The sequence below is a fragment of the Cucumis sativus genome, chromosome 5 (assembly GCF_000004075.3).
Source record: "Cucumis sativus cultivar 9930 chromosome 5, Cucumber_9930_V3, whole genome shotgun sequence".
NCBI classification, from domain to species: domain Eukaryota; kingdom Viridiplantae; phylum Streptophyta; class Magnoliopsida; order Cucurbitales; family Cucurbitaceae; genus Cucumis; species Cucumis sativus.
In genome coordinates, this window is record NC_026659.2 from 19,446,008 (window position 1) to 19,469,528 (window position 23,521).

The 23,521-nt window shown below is 31.3% G+C and overlaps 1 protein-coding gene and 2 long non-coding RNA genes across 6 annotated transcripts; 1 reads left to right on the forward strand and 2 right to left on the reverse strand.

Annotated features, from left to right (window-relative positions):
• Nucleotides 1–1,935: 1,935 nt before the first annotated feature.
• Nucleotides 1,936–4,075, reverse strand: LOC116403667. The gene is made up of 3 exons (XR_004216447.1): nucleotides 3,442–4,075; nucleotides 3,196–3,317; nucleotides 1,936–2,321 (listed from the first exon to the last, which is right to left on the reverse strand). It is a non-coding gene; the product is annotated as an uncharacterized LOC116403667 (long non-coding RNA).
• A 3,002-nt stretch (nucleotides 4,076–7,077) lies between these two features.
• LOC105435509 lies at nucleotides 7,078–10,550 on the reverse strand. 4 transcript variants are annotated; one of them, XR_004216471.1, is made up of 8 exons: nucleotides 10,397–10,550; nucleotides 10,084–10,118; nucleotides 9,802–9,839; nucleotides 9,563–9,672; nucleotides 8,635–8,685; nucleotides 8,465–8,550; nucleotides 8,235–8,287; nucleotides 7,078–7,299 (listed from the first exon to the last, which is right to left on the reverse strand). It is a non-coding gene; the product is annotated as an uncharacterized LOC105435509 (long non-coding RNA). The 4 variants fall into 4 exon arrangements; XR_004216473.1 differs by having other exon boundaries at nucleotides 9,563–9,684; XR_969553.2 differs by lacking the exon at nucleotides 8,635–8,685 and having other exon boundaries at nucleotides 10,397–10,549.
• Nucleotides 10,551–15,626: 5,076 nt separating this feature from the next.
• LOC101203878 (protein JINGUBANG) lies at nucleotides 15,627–17,556 on the forward strand. Its single transcript, XM_004140296.3, has one exon. It carries the CDS (start codon nucleotides 15,698–15,700, stop codon nucleotides 17,174–17,176), a length of 1,479 nt encoding a protein of 492 aa, XP_004140344.3. The 5' UTR covers nucleotides 15,627–15,697; the 3' UTR covers nucleotides 17,177–17,556.
• Nucleotides 17,557–23,521: the final 5,965 nt, after the last annotated feature.

A 23,521-nucleotide genomic window follows, 5' to 3' on the forward strand; every position in this document is an offset into this window, starting at 1 on the left:
TTAAAGTGTCCCCTGTGGCGATCACGCTTCCTTCCTGCCCCTCGCCAGTTTGCCGCCTTTATTACCTTTGCCTGAAAAATTAAACATATAGAGGGTGAGTATAAAAATACCCAGTAAGAGACCCTCTACTGGTCCCGTCAGGGGAAAATAAATTGTTAACATTCTATTGGGACACCCTGTACAGTCGCAGTCTTGTGATCCCGTAGGATGCACATTTCAGTCTAACGTCTCGAGGGACATACATTTCAGTCTAGTGTTCTGCAGAAACACATATCAGTCTAATGCCCCCGAAGGGTGCAGAATAATTGGTGATCCCGTGGGACACCTACAAGGCACACGGTTCAGAATAATTGGTGATCCCAATAAAAGCTAACAATTTTTCCCCTCAGTCCATTCTAAACTTTTAAACAATCATTCACGGTTCAGTTAAATATTCTCATTTCATAAACTCTTCACTTGGTACCTAACAATCATCTTATTGGAATTTAACTCAAGGCCGGTCAGAAGCACGTCAATACATCAGTGAACAATAAAACAATCATAACATCCACTTTAGTCTACAAGGACACAAACACGACCTTTCCTCAATTCACAGAAACACAATCATAACCATATATCATATATTCAGTCAAACGACAATCTACCAGTTTCACCCTACATTTAATCAAGAAACATCTATAACTTTCAGTCATTCAACATCCATATGTGTAAAAATACATATTCAGTCAGTCACATCCAGTCAGTCACAGCATGCACTCAATACCAAGTCCACATCATTCCACACATAAATATATATCTGTCTTTCCCAGTTAAACACAATATACACTAAATTCCAATTTAACCATACAGTCCAACATAACTCAAAATTGTCGGTGAGTCCAGTAGAAAGTCCCTTACCTCAAAGTTAGGGAAGCTCCTTAATCAAGTAACGTCCACGAAACATAACATGCTGTTGCTTTTGTATGAAATATGATTTATTTTTCTTCACATTTTTTCTAATTTTTTAATTATGTCATTAAACATAACATCTTGTATTTTTGTTCCTTGCAACGATAAAAACAATTATTCAAATTAAAATCATATAATTGAAGAAAAAAAATACTAAGGATTGAATGTTTATTTTTCGCAAAACCATCACTTTAATTCTCCATGATTTGTTGAAATGCTTCAACTCTCTAATCAAACAGTAGTATTCAAATGATATTTTTTAAATTAATACACTTCTAAATATATAAGATTTTAAATTAGGATTTTCAAAAGAAATGTTGTGAACTTTGTTTTTTGGTTATTGCATACAAAAGAAATTGGATTGTAGAGTTAATTGAAAAGTCAACTTTACTTGCACAATGAATTTTAATCATTAAATATCATTAGAATCAATCGATATGTTTCAAAAACCGAAAATTAAAAATAATTAGGAATCGATAATGTATTTCAACCACGTTATTTAAATGCAAATTGATTTAAAATTACTCTTAAATAAATTTCATTCCACTATGAATTGAAGTAATTAATATTCTAAATAATTTAAAAATACAATATTGGTATCAACTTCTTTTATATATACTATGTATATATTTTATATATCAATATTATCTCACACATTAATCAACTTCCCTCTTTTTTTTGTTTGATGCAATTCAACTTTATATTAAGTAACAAAACTTTTGCTAAAAAAAATTTAAAATTGAAAGTCATAGATTGATAATATTCTAATAGATTGATGGGTTGATAATATTCTAATTTTCTCCATTTTAAGTCTCTTCCATTAAATTCATTCTGATTTTTTCTTTTTTTTGCCATATTCCAAATGTTTTTTTATTGAAAAAATTGTGAATTAAAGTCAAATTCACTACAACATTGACATAGAGTTGTATTCCAAACTTCATTTTAATCAAACGTAATTAATTTCCATTTTAATGGGAGTCAAAGTCAAGAACAAAATCACTTGTATCTTTGATTTCAACTTATCATTTTCAAGATTCATCCACTCATTCTCATGTACAAATCTCAAAAAATGGGCATTTGTTGAGTAAGAAATTTTTGCTAATTAAATTTTGCCACGTTATCACGTCAAACATTGTGATATTTATAATTTGATTGAATTTTGGTAATTAAGTTTTACCATACCCAACCCAATTCAAACCTTAGATATAAAAATAAAGCCAAAAAGGATGATGAGCTCAAGTCCAAGTCTAGTAGGAAAATGGACCCAAGTCCAAGTCCAACAATTATTAAGCGGAAGCAAATTTAAAATAACCCATATGGAAATCACGCTTTCTTCCTGCCCCTCGTCGGTTTGCCGTCTTTATTACCTTTGCCTGAAAATTAAACATAAGGAGGGTGAGTATAAAAATACCCAGTAAGAGACCCTGGTCCCGTCAGGGGAAAATAAATTGTTAACATTCTATTGGGACACCCTGTAGAGTCGCAGTCTTGTGATCCCGTAGGATGCACATTTCAGTCTAACGCCGCCGAGGGACGTACATTTCAGTCTAGTGTTTTGCAGAAAACACATATCAGTCTAATGCTCCCGAAGGTGCAGAATAATTGGTGATCCCGTGAGACACCTACAAGGCACACATCCCAATAAAAGCTAACAATTTTTCCCCTCGGTCCATTCTAAACATCTTAGCAATCATTCACAGATCAGTTAAACATTCTCATCACGTAAACTTCTTATTTAACCTCAAACAGTCGTCTTACTCTAAATTAGCCCAAGGTCGGTAAAAAGCATATCATTACATCAATTAACAAGCTAAACAATCATAACCTCCTCCTCAGTCACCAAGGGCACAACCATGACGTTTCTTCCGTTCACAAGCACACAACATAACAATAGATTATACATTCAGTCTAGACAACAATCAATCTACTAATCAAATCCACACTTTATATAAGCAACATCTACGAGATTCAGTCGTTTCCACATCCCTTATCTTTGTACAACATACATAACCAGACAGTCACAACATATACTCAACCACAGTCCACATCAACACCCATGCACATATATGTATTAATTTCTCCCGGTCAAACACAGCAAACATTAAACTTTAAGTCAATGTCCAAACATACATCATAAAAATCATCTCTACTCAGTTCAAATATAATAATACGGTCCATACAGTCAATACATCTTAATTAGTCATTATATCTTAATTTTGTTATTGAGTCCAGTAGAAAATCTCTTACCTCAAAGTTAGGGAAGCTCCTTAACCAACTATCGTCCACGAAACAATCCAAATAAGAGCAACCCGAAATCAAAATTCACAAATTGGTTGTGAATTTAAGTGATACAAAGTTATCTTTCACACCTTCAAGAATAATTTATCAAATTAGTCAATTAACCCATCCGTAACGTTTGAACACCTTGAAAACATCACAACCCATACTTAAATTGTTTTGGAAACGACTACAATTTCATAACTTCAATCTTACCAACAAAACTTCGACGGATCTCAGTAAAAATAGGGACAGCGGCAATCGATTCTAAACAAAAACCATCGTGCAGACAGATTAGAGTGTACGCTGGCTTGTGAATCGCGGTTAGAAGAAAAACACGCTGCTGGAAGAAGAGAAAACGCGCGGCTGGAAGTAGACGTGCGCGCTGCCTCAAAATCGATCGACGATCTGATGCGGCGACCGGGCTTCACGAACGGAGAGGAAAGGAATGGGCGGCGGCTGGGCTTGGCTTCGACGGAGACAGAGGCGATTGGGACGGGGCACGGCGACGCAGATCTGGACGACAGCTGCAAGGTGACGTGTACGACTTGCTTCGCGAACAGAGATGGCGGCCGACGGTTGCAGCGGCGGCTGGGTATGGTAGAAAAGAAAGAGAAACGGAAGAAGAGAAATTTTGGGGTGGCCGGCGGTAGAAAACGAAAAGAAAAGAGGGATGGGTTTTCGTTTTCGGCTTGGTCTGACAGTCGACGTCGAACGAAAGAGGAAGAAAAGAGAAGAAGGAGCGGCGGCGAACGGAAGGGAAGAGAGGGCGTGCGGCTGCTAGGGTATAGGAAGGAGAAGAAGAAAACGGGAGGAAGAAGGAAGGAAAAAAATTTCTTTTTCTTTTCTTTTATTTAAATTAAATAATAAAACTAAAATATAAATAAATATATATATAATTATATTATCACATTTTCAAATCTTCTTTCTCCCCCTTCAACATATTTTCTTCAAAAAAAAATAAATAAATCTTATACAAATCGAATAATTTTCTTAAAATAAATTACCTTCGAGTTTGGGGCGTAACACACGGTCATCACAAGGAGCTGAAATTATAATTATAAATTTCTAGATGTTTTCATTCTTATCTATTAATTTGTATTTGTTTAAAAATTAGTCCATGACATCTTGAAGTAAACTATCTTAAATAGGAGCTTTCAAATTTTCAAAAAAATACTTAAAAGAAAAATAAAATATTTTAGGATCCATTTTTTTAATACACGGATGATTTTGATTGAAATTTAAATAAATTTATTGGTGATATTAATTCTTTCAATAAAATAATGATACTACTTGGATAAAGTTTCCAACTACATCTCATATAATAATATAGGCTTAAATTTCATATCTTAAACTACATTCTTTATATATATATATATATATATATTACATACCAAACCTAAGATTACATAAGATTACATTCTATAATTTAAAAAGTGTGAATACAAATAAAGACAATATATATGCAACTACTACCATCAATAATTAAACTAACTTTTAGTGAACTTGATCTACATCTATGGAGCCAAATTATGAAGTAAATGTGCCAATAATTGTGTTCTCTTACACTCTCAAGCTCTTTCATCAATCTTTTACAATAAAAAATGTTCAAATTTTAACTTTCATTTACTACTTTTAAAACGTTTATTTTAGTTTATACTTTTTAAAATTGCTCTTTTCATCTTTTAAACTGAAATTAAAAATATGAAGAGATCAAAATAAGAGAAATAAATTCATTTACACTTAAAAGTAAAGAAAACTCATATATCTTATTTCAAAAATAAAATAAAAGATAAATCGAATCAGATTGATCTAGTTGTTTTGTTTAGTTCTTCTCAAAGTATTGACCATCTCATTAATATTTTCATGAAAATTGATTTTTTTATGATGATGTTTTTATTGTATTAAACAATTGATTTTTTTTGTATGATGATGTTTTTATTGTATTAAACAATCAAAAATTGATTTGAATTGTAGTCTATATATGTCTCACCTAGTATTAGTTGGTTTTGCTATATTTGAAAATGTGAAAGATATTATTTAATTTATTTTTAAATTATATTTTTATAACAAAATATCTAAATATTACACCTAAAAGAAAATATATATTACAAATGTGTAAAAAATGACAAAAAAAAAATCTAGATAAAAACAAAATCTTTAACTTGATTACGATATGTTCCACTATAAATAACCAATAATAATAATAAATAATAAACTATTGACACTCATATTAATTGTTGATATGAACTACTGATATTATCTCAATCATATTTACTATTGACATGGATATTGATATTAATGTTAATTTTCGATAGAGATACTATTGGAACTGGAATTGGATAATGTAGTAAAGCAAGTATTGGAAGCAAAATTTGGCCATCTGTATGTTTGGATGCCTAGATCAGGAGACACTTGTTAGTTGTTACTTGGTGTTGTTGCATTTCGGTGGAGCTAATCATCGTAGTAAGAAAAATAGTAAAACAGAAGCACGTTAACAAAATGTCTAAGTCATGAATCTCGCACTCTTTAAGACGTTTCACAGCTTTGATCGGTATGCAAACAATTTTGAAATTGCCCCATCATCTCCAAGATAAAACAACATCAGTTCTTCATCCAAAGCTAAACCAAAATCGAACAAAATACCAACACTCTAAAGGATACTTTCTCGAAAAACAAAACTAGAACAAAAATAGAAAGGAAGGGAGAGAACACAAGGTAGAAAGTGAGAAGAGAAACGTTTGTTTTTCGTTTTTATGTGTTGAAATGAGAATGAGGTGTGCCATATATATAGCGGAGCAAAATGTAATGATTCAACGTGATAAATTGTGAACGGTCGAAACAATTTGGTAACGGTTGAAACATTTGTAACGTTTTGTAATGGTAAAACATTTCATCAACAATCCTCCACTTGAAATTTTTTTAATAATAATTCCCCCACTTGAAAATTTTTAAAAACATTTTCTTCAATCAGTATACATCTGTGTACACCACAAGAAATTTCAGATCTCGCAACGCAGTAAATCGTCGGAATATATATTAAAATTTATCAAAAAGGGATCTTTTGCCGCATAAAATGAGCGTTGAGAGCCGACTCGAGAGAAATGCATTGAGAGAGGATTTCTCGATGTCGTGAAATGAAGCATCAAGATATCGAAGAACTCCCAGTGTCGTATGGCGTCGAGAGTTCGCCATCCTAGGTGTTGGAAATTAAGACCAATCTCCCAACGTCTATGTACGACGTTGCACTACAAGAAAAGTGGTCTACGACGAAATTCGTGACAATTATTTATAGTTATAGAAGCGGGAGTCGTGGAAAGTCCTTCCATGACAGTTTTTGAGAACTGTCGCAATAAGCTTTTTCATGACAGTAAATAAATGTCGTTAATTACTATTTTATGACAACAAATAACTGTCATATTGTATATTATGACAACAAATAACTGTCATCAGTTGCGTATTAACGACAGTTAAAAAAAATGTCGAAAATTCATTTCTTATGACATTTTTTAAATGTCAAGGATAGAGCAATCGTGACAGCTTTTTTAAAAATAAATGTCATTGTTTCGCTATTAACGACATTTTTTTTCCTGTCAAATATAGGATAGTCGTGACAGTTTTTTTTAAAAAATTAAATGTCATTATTTTAGTATTAACGACAATTATGAAGTGTGACGAATTCATATATTATGACAATTATTTTCTGTTACAAATCCCTCAATTACTACCATATTTTTATGTTCTCCTTATCTCTTCGCCATTACACGAACCATTTGAATGACAATAATGTTATAATTCATTCATCCATATAGAAACAAATGGTCGATACTTTAATATATATATATATATACACATATATATGCTATAATACACTTTGTAATATTCGTACATTTTCAATCAAGTTTAAACAATTTACAAATATGGAATTTACAAGGTCTTTAAAGAGGCATACATGCAATATCCTTTAGCACCAGAATTATCACTCAAGTATTTGGTAAATTTCCTCAGGCCTCCTCCTTCCTCTAAAATTGTTGCAATCCTTCATTTTAAAAGGTAAGCATATGCTTCTGCATCCTGTAGAACAAATATATCAAATGTTCAAACATGAAAAGAATCCATAGAAGGAAAATAAAAACGTACACTATCGAGAACAAAATTTGTATGCGATACACTATATCAAACAATAAATTAATTTCCAAGTCAAGAGGCCCAGTACTCTCCCTTTCACAACCCTGCGAAAGGAGCAACCACGACGACAATAAAACAAAGTTTACTACTTGTATCATTATTTGAAGCTTTATACCGTGGATTGACACTACAATCAAAAGAACATACTCAGGATACAAGAATTTCAACATCTGAACTAAATTCAAACAGTCTCACATCGAAAGCGTAAAAGCAAATATATATATATGAAAGTTCTCTTCTGTCGTTAATTATTATTTGAAGTTTTATTTTCTTCTATTTCCAACCGGGTTCTTGTTTTTCATGCTATTCTCCATTGAAATGCAAGTTCTTTCTTTCTTTGTGCTCTGATCATTTCTCTTCTGTTTGGTCTAAGCTAAGAACAACTACTGGGATTGTCTTCTTTTCCTTTCTATTTTGCTTCATTTTTTTTTTCAATATGGTCTTGGCACAATGCAACAAACTGTAAGTCCAAAATAGAGATTTTTATAAAGTAGCCAGTTCAATAAATTTCTATTTGTAAATGGTCGGAACCTAATAAGTAATTGTAAAAGCTAATACTTAGATCCAATCATAAAAGCCACATTAGAAGGAAAGCATGCGTGCCATGTGTGTTGCAACCTCATTAAATAATTGTTTTCCATCAATAACCATACAACAACAAAGCAAAAACATTATATGATCCTAAATGTTACATTAAAAAATAACAAATTAAGTGTGTTATAGTTTTTGCATCAGAATATTACGAGTTGAGTACATTGACAATAATTTCCAAAGAAAATGAAGATGAGAAAGACAATTTGAATGAATAAAGCATAAACTACCTTAATAAGTTCATCAGATGCAACATATCCTATTGTTTCTTCAAGACTCATCTCTGCATTTAAGTTTAAAATTAGATGTTAGTGTGAGTAATCATACTTAGGAAAAGATAATAAAGCTTTCTAGCCTACTTGTGTCCTGACGTTCTAGAGTTGAATTCTACATCTTGGATACTGGATTCACAATAAAACTAAAATATATACAATTGGAACTCAATGTAGAAATAACATACAAGTCGAGGTGGAGATAGCTTCACATTTTCATCTTTGCAAGCAGAACGGATATTGGTAAGTTTTCTTTAGTTCTTACAAGATTAACCTGGAAAAAAATAAAATTGCTTACCATGTAAATCAAGTAGAAACAACTTCGATCCAAAGTTTAAACATAAAGTTCTCAACTTACATCTAGATCTAATTCCCTAGAATGTTCTCCAATAATCATTCCATCATAAGTCTGCAACATAAATTATCAAGAAAACTAAGCAGAACATTTTCAAGGACCCATATATTATCTACAATGAAAAGATAGTGGATCCTCAGTCTACTGGAGACAACAAAATGTACATTTAGACCAACTCATAGCATAAAAGATAATAGGTCTATGAATCAAATGATTTCAGGGTATCATAAATAGTTCATAAACAAACGTATATATAATTGAACATCCACGCTTCCGGCCTATGAAAACAGGGAAACAATTAATTCACGAGATGGAACATTATGAGCAACTTCTATCCAAAAGGAGGAAAGAGGGGTGGAAAGTGTACATTAAAAAACCATTATGCACCATATAGATGGATTGACATGACTTAGCTACAAACACTTGTGCAAACTGCAAAATGACAACAACTAGCACAATAAAAAATTGTAAAACAAAGAGGGAAGATAACTTTCAGATAGAATCTTCTCTATGAAAGAAAACTAAGCACCTTTTGATGTTGGTACTTGTTCCTTTTAAGGTTATGTTTGTTGTCTATATCCATGGTTTTAGGTATTTGGTTTGAAAGAACAAGAGGCTTTTCACAAACAATTTTCTAAATGGTGAATTGCCAATTGCCAAACTAAACTTCATTACAACAAGTCTAATATACTAAGTTAAAAATAGGCTTCAGTGTGTGTAACAATCAGATCATAGAACACACTCACACAATGCAAAAGAAAAAGAAGAAGACTTTTAAAGCTTCAGACACATATCGTCAAACACCTTACAAGCACAAACTAATATCATATTTTCTCATAATCTCACAAAAAAATTCTTGTTTAAGTGTCAAGATAGAATTGATTGATGATGTTCTTTTTTAGAAAATTTCAAGAAATAAATAAGAGAATACCTTCAACTTTTCTGCATTATTCCAAAATCCTATCACACAAGAAATCTTGTTGTAATCCCAACAAGGAAAGCTTGTGTTCTTCCTCCATCCACAATACAACGAGATAAAACCTAACGAAAATCCTAAATGTATTAAGTGAAAATCTCCACCAATCATCAGTCATTTACACAACTACTCCAAATCATATCTTAAAATCACTAGGTAAGCACCAATTCAAAGAAAAATGGAGAAAATCAAACCTTGCTAGAATGCAGACGTTTTTGTTAAATATTGAATCCTGAAAAACCATTCACAGCACACTAAGAAACGTTCATAGAAACATAAGAAGTGACAATCAAGACCAAGGGCAGAGTTGGGTTCATAAAAATTTAATAGTTTTTTTTTTTTTTTAGGAATTTCATCAAACACATAGTGGGTAAATTCAAAGTTGTTAAGGTCATAAGAACATGCCAATAGCAAATGCCCTTTTCCCTTGAGGGTAAAACAGAGTCCATACTGTTTTAGAAGCAAATCCAACTTACCTTCCTCCATTTTCTCATAATCCCTCTTCGTGTACCTAGGATAATAAAGCAGCATTTGAACACCCACTTTCAAAATTCAAAAAATTAAGAATCCACTTTAACCTCATTAAAAAAAAAAAAAAAAAAAGGAAAAAGTTGAAGAAGAGGACAAAGAGAGCTACGTAAAGCATTTTTTTTCTTCTTCTGACTTGGGTATGAAGAAGAGGGGTAGTTGAAATGCATGTATAAAGACATTGGATTGTTGGAATGTTTATGAAAGGGAATTACACAATATTCACAGAGAGAGACAAAGAGAGAAGGAATAGAAACTTACCGGCAGAGGAGGTGATGACAAGCACAAATGGCAGAAGAGGTGATGAGGCCCAAATATGGTCGAATTGGAGATAGAAGATCAGATTGGAGATGGAGACTTCGCAGGAGAATTGAGGAAAATAATAAGGGTTTACGATTTGGGGAAATATTTTCTAAATTTCTAATCTTTATTTATTATTTTTTTAATAAAAATAAAATATTATTTTATGTTTTTTCTATGATATTAGATAACTGTCGTGAAATGTATTATCCGAAAAATTTCGTCTTTTTCCGCCAAAAACGCGAAATTTTACATTTTGTGTCAGTTTTTTTTTCCCTCTCCCATTTTGTGATATACACAACTGTCATAGTAGACAGCTTTTCTTGTAGTGTTGAGAGATCTTTTTATAACTTTTGACGTTGTGTCTAAGGCGTCGGGAGTTAGGTTATTTTTTTAAAAAAATATATGTTTATTTTATTTTAATTTTAGGTTTTTGTAACCTAAAATTAAAAGAAAATAAAGGCATTTTGGACGTTGGGGAAATGTATAAAATGTATACGTCGAGTGAGTGCTCGACTGCATCTTAACAACACAAAATGGTAATAGCATGAATGTAGATATAGAGAACAATGGAACTTCTTATCATGAAACAAAACATAGTCAACCAAAATAAGGACAATTAACTTGAAAGTTTCAAAGTTACAGAGCATATCAATATAATTGAAAGAGTAAAATAGGACACCACTTTTGAAGTGTAGAAATAAGGAAGACCAAAATCACAAGAAAGAATCTAATGAATTGGAACCAAGAAATACCATTCCATCGGAGTTCAATAGCAACAGGGTAAACTTGTGACCGAAGTTGTAGTCTTTGGTTAAGTCTGCATGGTCACCATCAAAGTGAAAATAAGCTTTTGGAATTTATAACTATGCCAAGGTAGAGCATCACATACACATCCATGATTCACATCAAATAAAATTATAGCATATAATTATGGTATTTTAATATTATACATACATACACACATACTAAAATTGGTATAGCATCTCATATGCACAGAAAAAATAGATAACATGTGTACATTTGACATTTTTGCCAATATCCTTAAACATACTTAGAAGGAAACAATTATGTATGGTTTTGTACCTTACTTAGGTCAAGCATAGATTTTAGGGGAGAAATGAGGAACAAATCTTACATCAATCAAAATTGATATAGCAAAACAAACATTAAAAGAAAATAAAAAGGAAACCAAAAGTCCAAATTTCCTCCAAGTATGGACCTCTTACAAAAAAAAAAAAAAAAAAAAAACCCTATATAATTGGAATAAAAGTCATGTACTAGCTAGCAAATGGCTCGATATATATATCACATGAATCAAATTTATTATAAGTGTGTAGAATAGCAACATAAGAAAGCAACAAGTTGAGGACTAGAAGAAAGATTCATACAACAAGCTGAGGTCTCACATCATTTTTAGACAAAAAAAATTTGATAAGCTCTCAAAGCCTACTTCAGCTAGGGCCTAAAATTTTTTCAACAAGAAGTTTCTTAAGATAACATCTTTTCGGAAGCATACATTACAGACCCAACATACCACAACATACAAGTAGGTGGAAAATATTTTCATTCAAACAATGTACATCATAAAGTAACATTTGAATCTCGATTGATTAATCTATTTTTAGGTGGCTTTTCCTACTTTGATTTATAAGTTAACAAGGAAATTCTCCACCATGTTTTCTTCTCGAGAAGATAGTGAGTATAGCATCTTTGAACCTCTACGAGAAAGTAACCAATCTAAGAAGCATCCTACGATCATTAGTCCAAAGTCTGCATTACAAAGTATTAAATAGATAAAATTTATTTTTGAAACCTATGAATCCATTTCATTTCACACATAAAGGAAACTAAAATCTCCATTTGGATAGTCATCGGTCCAAACCCAATATACTACAATGAAGAAACCATAAAACTAGTAATAGTAGTTTCTAAGCAACCTATTATATTCTCAAACATTGACAGGAAACACTTACGTACCCTTAAAGAACAAGGGCAAGAAACACTTATGGATTGTCAATATACATTTTAATGGGATGAAATTAAAGAAGCAAAGAGAAAGAAGAAAAAGGCCTAAATAATTGAAAGAAATTGAAGGAATACCCTAAGTTTGACAACCCTCCCAAGCACACATAAAATCAATTAAAGTTCCAAATATATTACATACATAAAGAGATAGTGGTGGCGGCAGCAACGACGACACCGAAAACCCTTCTCCTTCCACTCTTCAAAAGTCTAAAAAACAAAGCCCTTCCTCATGAGCCCTTCTTCTTAGAAGGTCCTTTAAATGCCAACACATATATTAATGCATCGGCAGATCTCTACCAATTCACGACACCATTACTAATGCCGTCAACAATTATCTTATATCTCCTAACGTGGAGTAAAATCGTCAGGGGTGTCCTACATCTCTTGACGTTGTGCATGGCTGGCGTCGGGAGTCAGTTACTAATTGTCAACGCTTGTTGTATTTGTCCGGAGAGATTATATCTCCTAATGCTTCAATTGGTGTGTTGAAAGAAGCCTATTCTCTCGATGGTGTGAATCTACATTAGGAGAGTCATACTTTCTTGTAGTGGTAATATTGTGCTTAAGCAAATATGTTTTACAACTTGAACATTTATGTAGTGACAATAATTTAGAATATTGTAAAGTAACCATTGGTTTTAAATTATACCTCTAATAACATTGCATACACATTATTAATTGAGTGAAGTTCTAAATGGTCGTACCTTAAGGCCTTACATGTATATCCCGATTTAGTGGATGCTATGGAGAATTATCCTAGAATTCCATAGAAAGCGGCTCTCACTTCCACATCCACAAAGGTGACTCAGTCACCCTCTTGTGTTTTTCGATTCGTTTGATCTTTGTTGGAGTCGCGTTATTGCTCCTCCGATAGCCATTTACGCCATTATTGTTGTGCGTTTTGAGTTTTCATTCCTTCAGTTAGTCGTTAAAATTTCTCTCTTGTAGACTTGGGTAAAGTTCTAAGCATTATGAAGTGGGTTTTGAGTACCTATCTAAGTTTGATGTTAATATTGAATAAACCATGATTTGTGGATGTTAGGACCAAATTTAGAAAACTGCTAAACGCTTTTCTTTAAAGCTAAGGTTGTATATTGATATGCCTTAGGTAAGATTTTGGATACTTATAACGAGTGTTCTTGAAATTTTGAATACCCATTGAGTTTCGACTTGATTTTCACAATACCCATTACATTTTGATGCTACATTCGAATTTTAAATGAGTTTGGGCCGTTGTGCAGCCATATGGAAGCTTGAAATTAGGCGTTTTGACACCACTTAGGTAAGTTTCTAAGCTTTTTAGAGCAGACTGTTGAGTACTCATTTAACTTTAATGATAATATTGAGTAACCGCTAATCTTGTTGAAATTAAGGGGACTTGTTATGTTCTTGGTAAGGTTTGGAATAGTTTTATTGAAGTTTCTTATAGTTCTTGAATACCCATTAAGTTTAATCATTAAAATAAAATTACCTATGATACTCGGGTCCTAGAGTTGAAAGGTTGAAATCGACTTTCCATTAACTTTGGAGTTCGCTTGGGTGTTTTGGAACAAAATGGTGAGAATCTTGTTTTTTTTTTTTTTTTTTGGATGCCTATTGAATACCAAATATAAGTGGTTAGTGCAAGAATTAATTTACTCACGATTTGAATGCTAGATTTGAGTTAGAAAAGTCGTTATTGTGCTGTGTAGGCGAGTCATGACGATTTCGACAAGTTTGCAATAAGTTTTGGGTACTTTAGTGCATTTTCTTTATGTTCTTAGAAATACCTAATTGGTGTATGCGTAGGTTTGTTGATGCCCATAATGTTTTGGATTAAAAATAGGAGAGTTTGAGGATTTTCAAGGAATTCCCAATAGGTTGGCTTGAGATTGTTAATTGATCTAAATCTTCAAGGTATGGATATTGGGTACGAGAACTTGTTGAAATGAAAGACTCAATCAGTTTGATTTAAGTTTGGACATCCATTTTTCTAAAAATTTAAATTTGAGGTTTAAAAATTTTGAAAGTGGACTTTTAGTTTAGTCTAAGGAGTTTTGAAAATGCAAGAACTCTAGGAATGTAAAATAGCTTGAAGGCTCATAATGAAGTGTTTTTAAAGATTATTGTGCCGTCTTGCTAAGTGAAGATCCGAGAGACCTTAATCTTTGTTTCAAGCTAAATCAAAATGGAGAAGCGTATAATCTTGGGGGATCAAATCATTGACTGTGAGTGACTCATTTTCAAGCTTTGTTTGTACTTGTGCTATTTATTATATATAGCTTGAAAACTACTGTGATTGAAACTTGTTATGACTACGTTTCCATTTATACTTAAATGACGTGTGTACTCATGATGATTTTAAGAATGTGTATGTTTAAAATTTTTACAAAAATGTTATTATAAAAGTATGTGTCGATGACTAAGGACTGAAATTACTTTATGAAAATGTGTTTTTAGGCCATGTTTGGCTTTCAAGCATGAAATATGTGATTCTATGAATGATGATGATTTACCCATAAGCTATGCAAATGTGTTTCTATAGCGTCACCTATAGTTGTTCAAGGTTCTGGAGCTGAAAGAGGTCGTGATCGAAGATCCAAGAACTTGAACCTAGGTGAGGATATGGGTGAAGGATTGTGACATGACCTGAAATACTACTTGTGAACTAGGCTAACATACCAAAATTTTCTAAAATAAAAGAAAGAATGTGCAATTGGACCCAAACCTTAAAATCAAACCAACAACAAACTAAGGAGGCTCAATTTATAAATTATTTAGGTCGTATTTAGTAATCATTAAATTTTTGTTTTTATTTTTTAAAATTAAGTTTATAGATACTACCAATTGTTCATTGATTTGCTATCTATTTTTACCATCATAGTTTATAAAACCAAACAATACTTTGAAAAAAAAAACTAGCTTTTAAAATTTTGTTTACATTTCTAAAATTGAGCTTAAAAAATGATTCATTAGTTAAGGAAAATACAAATTATTATAAGAAATGAGGAGAAAATAAAGTTGATATTTAAAAAGTTCAAATTATTAGAGTAATTTGATAAAGCCAAATCGTCTATCTAAGTATTTATAAAGTAATATGGAAAAAATAAAATAAAAAGGAAAAAGAAAAAAATTGCATTCCCCACACCCAAAGGTTGGGTGTCAAATAATTAAACATTTTTAATTACAATAAAGGCCATAGAAAATAAAAAGAAAAAAAGGTTAAAAAAGTCTCCCACTGATCCTTCTCTGTCTATGAACAACCAAAGTATCCGTTACACCCACCATTCAATTCCCTTTTTCCCCAACTTTAATTTAATAATCCTACAAATCAAACCTATCCCAATTCTTCAATTCCTCCCAACGGATTCAAAGATTCCCTTCTTTTTCTTCACTCCTCCGCTCCCCCCCTCCCTTCTCCCTCTCTCTCTCTCTCTCTCTTCCATGGATCCTCCTGTAACAGAAGCTGCCACGCCATTGTTGCACTCCACAAGCTCTGAAAGCAGCAGTGACGCTGACGACCACACTCCCCCGACTTCCTACCGATTCCACTTCAAAGGCATCAAATTCCCTTGTGATTTTCTCAACAAATCCCCATCTGGGTATTCTTCATATCGCCCACTGGCTGTTCTCCCCGGCCACATTGGCTCTGTTTCTTCTTTGGCTCTATGTGGTGAGTTCATTTTAAGCGCCTCGCAAGGGAAAGACATAATCGTATGGCAGCAGCCGGACTTAAGGGTTTTCACTAGATTCGGCCATGGTGAAGGATCGGTTAAGGCGGTGGTCGCCGTCGGGAACAGAGTCTTCACAGCTCATCAGGACGGGAAAATCAGAGTTTGGAAGGTTTCACGCAGGTCGGAGAACAATTTCCGTCTCGTGAATACTCTACCAACGGCGAAAGACTATTTGGGTAAGTTTATGAAACAAAGCAATTATGTTCAAACAAGAAGGCACCATAAAATCCTGTGGATTGAACATGCGGATACAATTTCTTGTTTAGCTGTTCATAATGGTCTGATTTACTCTGGCTCTTGGGACAAAACCCTAAAAGTTTGGAGGGTTTCTGATTTGAAATGTTTAGAATCCATTAAAGCTCACGATGATGCCATTAATGGGGTTGTAGCTTGTAATGGGATTGTATATTCAGCTTCTGCAGATGGGAAAATCAAAGCATGGGGAAGAAGAAAAAAAGAAGAAGAACAAGTAGAAGAAGAAATGCATAGTTTGTTAGGGATTTTAGAGGGTCATAAGGATGTATCAATAAATTCTGTGGTAGTTTCAAATGATGGGAAATGGGTATTTGGGGGAATTTCAGATGGGTTTTTAATGGGATGGGAAAAGATTGGAGAAACAATGAGTTGGAAAGTTGTTTGTGAGAAAAAAGCTCATAAAATGGCTGTCTTATGTGTATGTTTGACGGGGGAGTTTTTGTGCAGTGGATCAGCTGATAAGAGTATTGGGATTTGGAGAAGAGAAGCATTTGGGAGACTGTGTAAAATTGGGGTGATAAATGGACATGAAGGACCAATCAAATGCTTACAAGCAGCTCCAAATGGTGTGGGTGAGGGATTCTTGTTGTATAGTGGTAGCCTTGATAAAAGCTTGAGAGTTTGGTGGGTTTCTAAAGCTTCTGCTTCATCATCTTCATCATCTTCATCTTCTTCTTCTTCTTCAGCCATGGGAGTTGGTGCTTTCGTTGCAGAGGATTCGAAGAAGTCTATCATTTCCTTCTGAGTCAAGTTTTTGAAGTTGAAGCATTGGTTGGGTTCTTTTATTCAAGCCTTCATTGCTTCATATTCCTTTTTCATTTTTTTTCTCAGTAGATGTGAAGAAGAAATGGCAAGATTAGGGTAAAGCATAATTGGGTTTTTTTGGCTTTTCTTTTATTTAATTCATTTTTGGGTCAAAGCAACATAAATTTTTGAGTCATTTGTAACAAATTTTTTTGTGAAGATACAAGTGTGGGAAATCATGGAAATGTGTGAAGTCTTTGTAATGTATACCAATTTATTTGAATGTATATTCTCTTTTACACTATTTTGTTACAAGTTGTAATAGTTGAGAAAAGGGATTTCAATAAACGAAACAGTCTGTTGTTGGTGTTGTAAATATTATATTTGAATAGTTTTGTTTTCCTTTGACTTAGAATTGATTTTTAGTTTTGTAATTGTTAAATGTTAATGATTAGATTAGATTAAGTTGATATAAGAAGGAACATGTCAGGTTTACTTGAAGAGGAGACATGGTTACCCCACCAAATATAAGGAAAGAATAAGAGATGGTTCAACTTCAATAAGTTTCTAAGTTCTTTACCAACTAAACAACAAAAATATATTTAACTAATAAGTTCTTTTAAGAAACCCTTCCTCCTCTCCACCCTCATTTAGTTTAAATAATACTTGAATAAAAGTAAGGTTGAAATACTATTTGGTTTCTAAACTTATTTCTACTTTTCATCTTAAATTTTATATTTTTTAATCGGTAAGAAATTTGTTACCAATAGCAAAATAAATAAGAAAAATTAGATGAGTAATAATACACCATTTTAAAACTATTTTAATGTATAGTATTTAAAAGTACCATTTAATTTAATTGAAACTAAACTCAAAATTTAACGACAACAGTGTTACATTTTGAAATCGAAACCATACTTAAAATTTATATGCCAAAATGTATATTCTTTTTCATTTTCTTATATGAACTTTAACCCTTCAAATAATTAAGAGAAGATAAGATATCAATTCATTCTAACATATTTATACAATGTATCATATATTTTTTTACTCAATTAATTATGTTAACTTTGAGATTTTTATCCGTTAAAACTAGAAACTAACAATTATATAAAGGTTGAACTTTTATGAGTGTTATCAATTTACACTGTCTTTAAATTTCATTTAAAAAAATTGAATTGTTCTAAGTAAATCACTATAGACTGTTTATTAAGATTTATTTTTGAAAATCATCCGTTTATTAATTCTTACACAAGAATGTGGGTAAATTTCTTCCAATTTTCTTAGATGAATAAGATAGACATAGTTTATCTCTCAGTTTAAAGTAATTTTTTTATGTTAATTTTTGTGTTTATCTTGTATTATTGTTTTCTTTCAATTTGGGTGCAACCATAATTTTAGTTAATTTTACAAATCAAATTAAAAGGTTTTGAAACTAAGGATAAGGTTGAAATTATGGTCACACACAGTAACCCAATTATTGAAATTAAGTCAAAGTAATGGATAACCAAATTGATAATTTAATCATTTTCTTTAGTATTCTTAAAGTTATTAATAATTTGATGGAGGAATATTAATTTTGGTAGGTAATAAAGAGAATACAAAAGGTGCATGTTAATTAGCTAGAGCAATCAATATATGTATGTTTCTAGGAATCTTTCCTTACATGTGACACTATGCATCTTATAAATATCTTTCAATTTTTTTATTGTATTTGGTTGAGGTTTTCTACTAATCAAATGTATTTTAAACATTTTTATAGATACCAATTTGACTTTCCTTAAAAAAAAAAAAAAAGTGTCCAAATTTTATGAATACTTTGATATTTTAATATTACATCATTTTTTTGGTTACATAGTATATAGTATAATTATGGTACACATTATTCTATCTTGGATTCAATTTATTGTTTAGAGCAAATTTGGTACTTCTTACAATTGTCTTTTTATAATTTAATATCATTTAAAAAGCATAGTAGGTAGTAAGATATTTTAGCTAAATTATGTATTACGTCTAAAACCTACCCATCATGTGATGCATATATATGTTTAAAAATCAACATCCAATATGCAAAGTAAAACTTAAACCAATTTGTGGATGAAAATAATAGTATAGCAAAGGAAATCAAAGATAAATAATTAAAGAGAGCGTTCCAAGTAATTATAAAATTAAGCAGGATGGAAAATATTGTAAAAATGCGAGAGGATTAAATTAAAATAGCAAAAATGAAACAAAGTTTGTTGCAATATATACTTGCATACATTTTATAACATTCTATATACTATAGTAGATCTAAATTTGTACTATGGAAGAAAAAAAAAGTACAAATATCTTTATGAAGAAAAAAAGAGCTTTGAATGGTGTTGGTTGAGCCATAGAGTACACTTTGAGATTCAAATTAGTCTCAGGTTTGTTGGCAACTTAATTGCAGAAAATAGTAGACAATTTTATATATGGACATATCTTCAACTATTGGTTTTTGTAGTTATGTTTAGGCTCGTAATTGTTGGTTTTCAATTTTTTGAAACCTCTAAGTTAATACTTGTTGAACGGTTATACACTATCACCACTTGATGTTGTAATTGATTGATGCTTAATTAAGTGCATGCATCAATCTTACTCAATTCTTAACACATTTCTACAAGATCTTGTGTGAGTTTTGCAATGGAATCTCCAAGGTTCCCTATATGACTTCTAAGTCCTCCAATACTCATCCTACAAATGTCGCTTACATGAGTCCTTCAACGTTCTTCATAGATATACTATATTGAACTCCTCTCTTTTCTATAAGCAAGCTATATATATAGTTCTTCATGGGTTCTTTGAACATCCTCTAAGCTTTTAAACGCGGATTCTTAGCTCATTCTAGGCACTCCAAAAACTTTTAGAACTCACTCCAAGTTCACATTTAAGTTCACTTTAAACTCTCTCATCATGGATTGATAAAGATTATTAATTGGTCGTATGAACTTAACGCCAATCTACCTGTAACAATAATAAAAGAAAAGAAAATGAAGTTTTAAAATAAGGGTGGTTTTGAATATATAATTTTGATGAGAGTTGAAGTGGTGGGGATAATACGGTCAAGAAAGGGCGAACACAAGAGTGGGGGAGCCTTCAATTTGAAATACAATAACTAACCACCGAAAGCCAAATTGGAAAGTCCTTTTTTTCTAAAATGAAAAGAAAAAGAAAATAAAGGAAAAGTAGTATTTGTAATAAATAATATTTTGATGGAACAAACTTTGATTAGAGTCTTGATGTTTAAGGATATGATATATTGGACCATTGTTTTTTAACCCATAGTGCTCCTTCGCCAAACAAATTGCCTTTGAGGACTTTAGACTTTTCAAACCCTCTTCTCTCTCATACTTACCCTAAACTTTTGAATATATTTAATTCATTCATTTTGGTTCTTTTTTCTTCTTCTTCTTCTTCTGCTAATTGATTGTTTAATGTATATAGAACATATATATATATATGGAAATTTTTAATATCTCTATTAGGATGAGTTAATATATAGATTTGTATGGGAGCCAAACATATATATGCATATAGGTTATGGTGGAAAATAGTATAATACAATTGGGTTAATTATTCATTTGGTTTCCTCTATCTTTTTTAATTAACTTGTGTTTGAGAAGTTCTCATATTTTGAGTTTTACACCGATTGATGTGAACACATTTTGAATCTAAAAAGTTAAAAAATAGAGCAAGGGATTTGGAAAGAAACATTACAACACGTTGCAAAACCAACTAGATTACTGAAAAATTAGAAAAGTTGAGACCCTAGACTTTGAAAATATCTAATTAATTTAACATGTCACATGGTGCTAATTGATTTTTTTGCACCAAGGAATACTGGGTGCACGTGTTGTTTCGCATGCTAGAAAAATTCACAATTTATAAAGATAATTTCTTTCAACCATCGTAGTTTGATCTATTGATAAATAAAGGACATAGGTTTGATAAAAAAAAAAGACTACGAAAAGGAAAGAGATCATCTAATAGAAGTTAATATTCTACAAGTTCTTTTGAACATTCAAATAATGTAGGATCAAACATGATGCTATCATCAGATTAGTTTGATGTAAGTAAACTAGTTAGTTCTAAATATAATATATATATATATAGAAAGAGGTATTAACACTTTCAATTTTTAAAAAGTACTCAATACAATGGACAAGTACACACCTTCGATTTTGTAGATATATTCAACTTTCTAGATATAATAGATATTTGAGCTTTAAATAAAATATAATTTATAAATCACCAAATTCATTAAAAAAGTAAAATATTTATACTACCACATGCAAATTTCTAGGTTTGATGATATTTAGAAGGCATTTTGAAAAATAAGAACGTAAACACACAGCATCCAAAAGTTTAAGACAAATGATAATTATTAGGCATATGTTTTAAAATTTAAAGCTTACTAGACACACATCATCTTTAAACATTTTAGGAGTGAATATTAACCTACTAAGTATAAAAAAAAAACTATTACTTTTAGAAACTAAAATGAATCTTTTTCCAAGTTCAAGAAATTGAATTGACAATGAAAGATTAAAATGGAACAAAAGGTTAGAATTCATAGGAGGAAAATGAGGTTTTAGCTAGTCTATATATATATAATAAAAGAAATAAAATAACTTTAGGAAACCTTGGAGCTAAGTTAATTAAAAAAAAGTTGAAGCTAACTTTGAATGCTTCTATCAACTTTTGTATCTTTTTCCCTTTTCCCTTTTAACAAAGAAAGTTGAACCATTCTTTGTGGGGATGGATGAAGATTCCACTATGATCCCCTTATCATTTAACATCTCTACGGTAATTTATTTTAGTCATTGATTTGGTCCACCAAATAGTTGGATGACTTCAGAAAAACTCAATTGTAAGATTTGGGTTGGGTTACAATTCATTTGAGTTGGAATACGAACTAATTTTTAATTTTACAAAATATATTTTTTATGCATACTAGTTACTATTATATGCACATATATTTATCTAATTTAATTTTATGATTTTTTAAATAATTTATTCTTCAACTACTATAAACAATTTAACTCATTTGTGTGTGTGCGCGCGCCAACTACTATAAATAATTTAACTCGTGTGTGTGTGAAATAGATAAAAAGTTTACATCTTGAAATTTTGCTTAATTTTAGAAAAAAATTCAAGTAATCCGACTAACTCAAATGTTTCATGGTTAGATTGAGTTGAGTTGGATTATTATTCAAGGAGTTTGTATACTAATAACCTAATTTAATATCTTATAAGATGTTGAAAAACAACAAAATAGAGTATGAGTTAGAAAATGAGGTTTCACACCAACTCAAATGAAGGGAACAATGAAACTTACCAAGCTCGTCCTAGCTCAAATGAAACACATAGGGTCGAAATTCATGGAAAAACTTTCCAAGTCAAACCAATTTAGAGACAATCATTATGCTTCAAGGCTAAATGACAAGCTAGAGCTAAAAGACTTCATGATTGATTAAATACTTGTTTACAAACTATTTTCAGTCTTTAACGACGAGCTACAACAATTGAAACTTCGAGAATTCGAATGAAACGTGTAAAATATAAATATAACGAAAATCAAATAAGAAATATATTTAAATAACAAAATGGTTAGGATGAGAGAATAAATACCATATATATATATATATAAAATCAAATAATATAATAATGCACATTAACTAATAACCATAATAGCAATTACAATATATATTATATTATTAACATATATTTTTAAATATAGCAGTGAAATTGAAATTATCTACAAACTAGAGAAAAATCATCAAAATTATTCTTTTTCTTATTTTACTTTAGCAAATTTGACAAAAAAAAAAAAAAAAAAAAAACAAACAAAGAGAAATATGCAAGAAACTTGTTAACCCAATTGGATGTAACACGTCTATATTTATGTTCAATTGAGAAGAAATGTTCACCAGAGTTTAAAAGAATTACATGTATATAACTTATCTTTTCGACACAATATCCATAATTACAACAAAATCACGTCACTTTACTTAGCTTCCTCTAAGTATATTATTGATACTTGGTTTAATGTCCTTACAAAGTCAGACTCCCTCTGAATCATTAATCTCTAGCAATATTATTGATAAAATTCTAAGTATTTGAAAATGTAGTATAATATAACAAAATTTAGATCTAACTCCTAGATAATAAAAGCATATCACTTATAGATTTTGAAATACTTTAATTTTTTTTTAAAAAACGTTGGTCTACACTTATTTATTACCCTTGGGTGCTATCAAATAAACACTAGTAAATATTTTGTACATACGTCGTAAAAGAAAAAAGAACATCATGCTATAAGGTC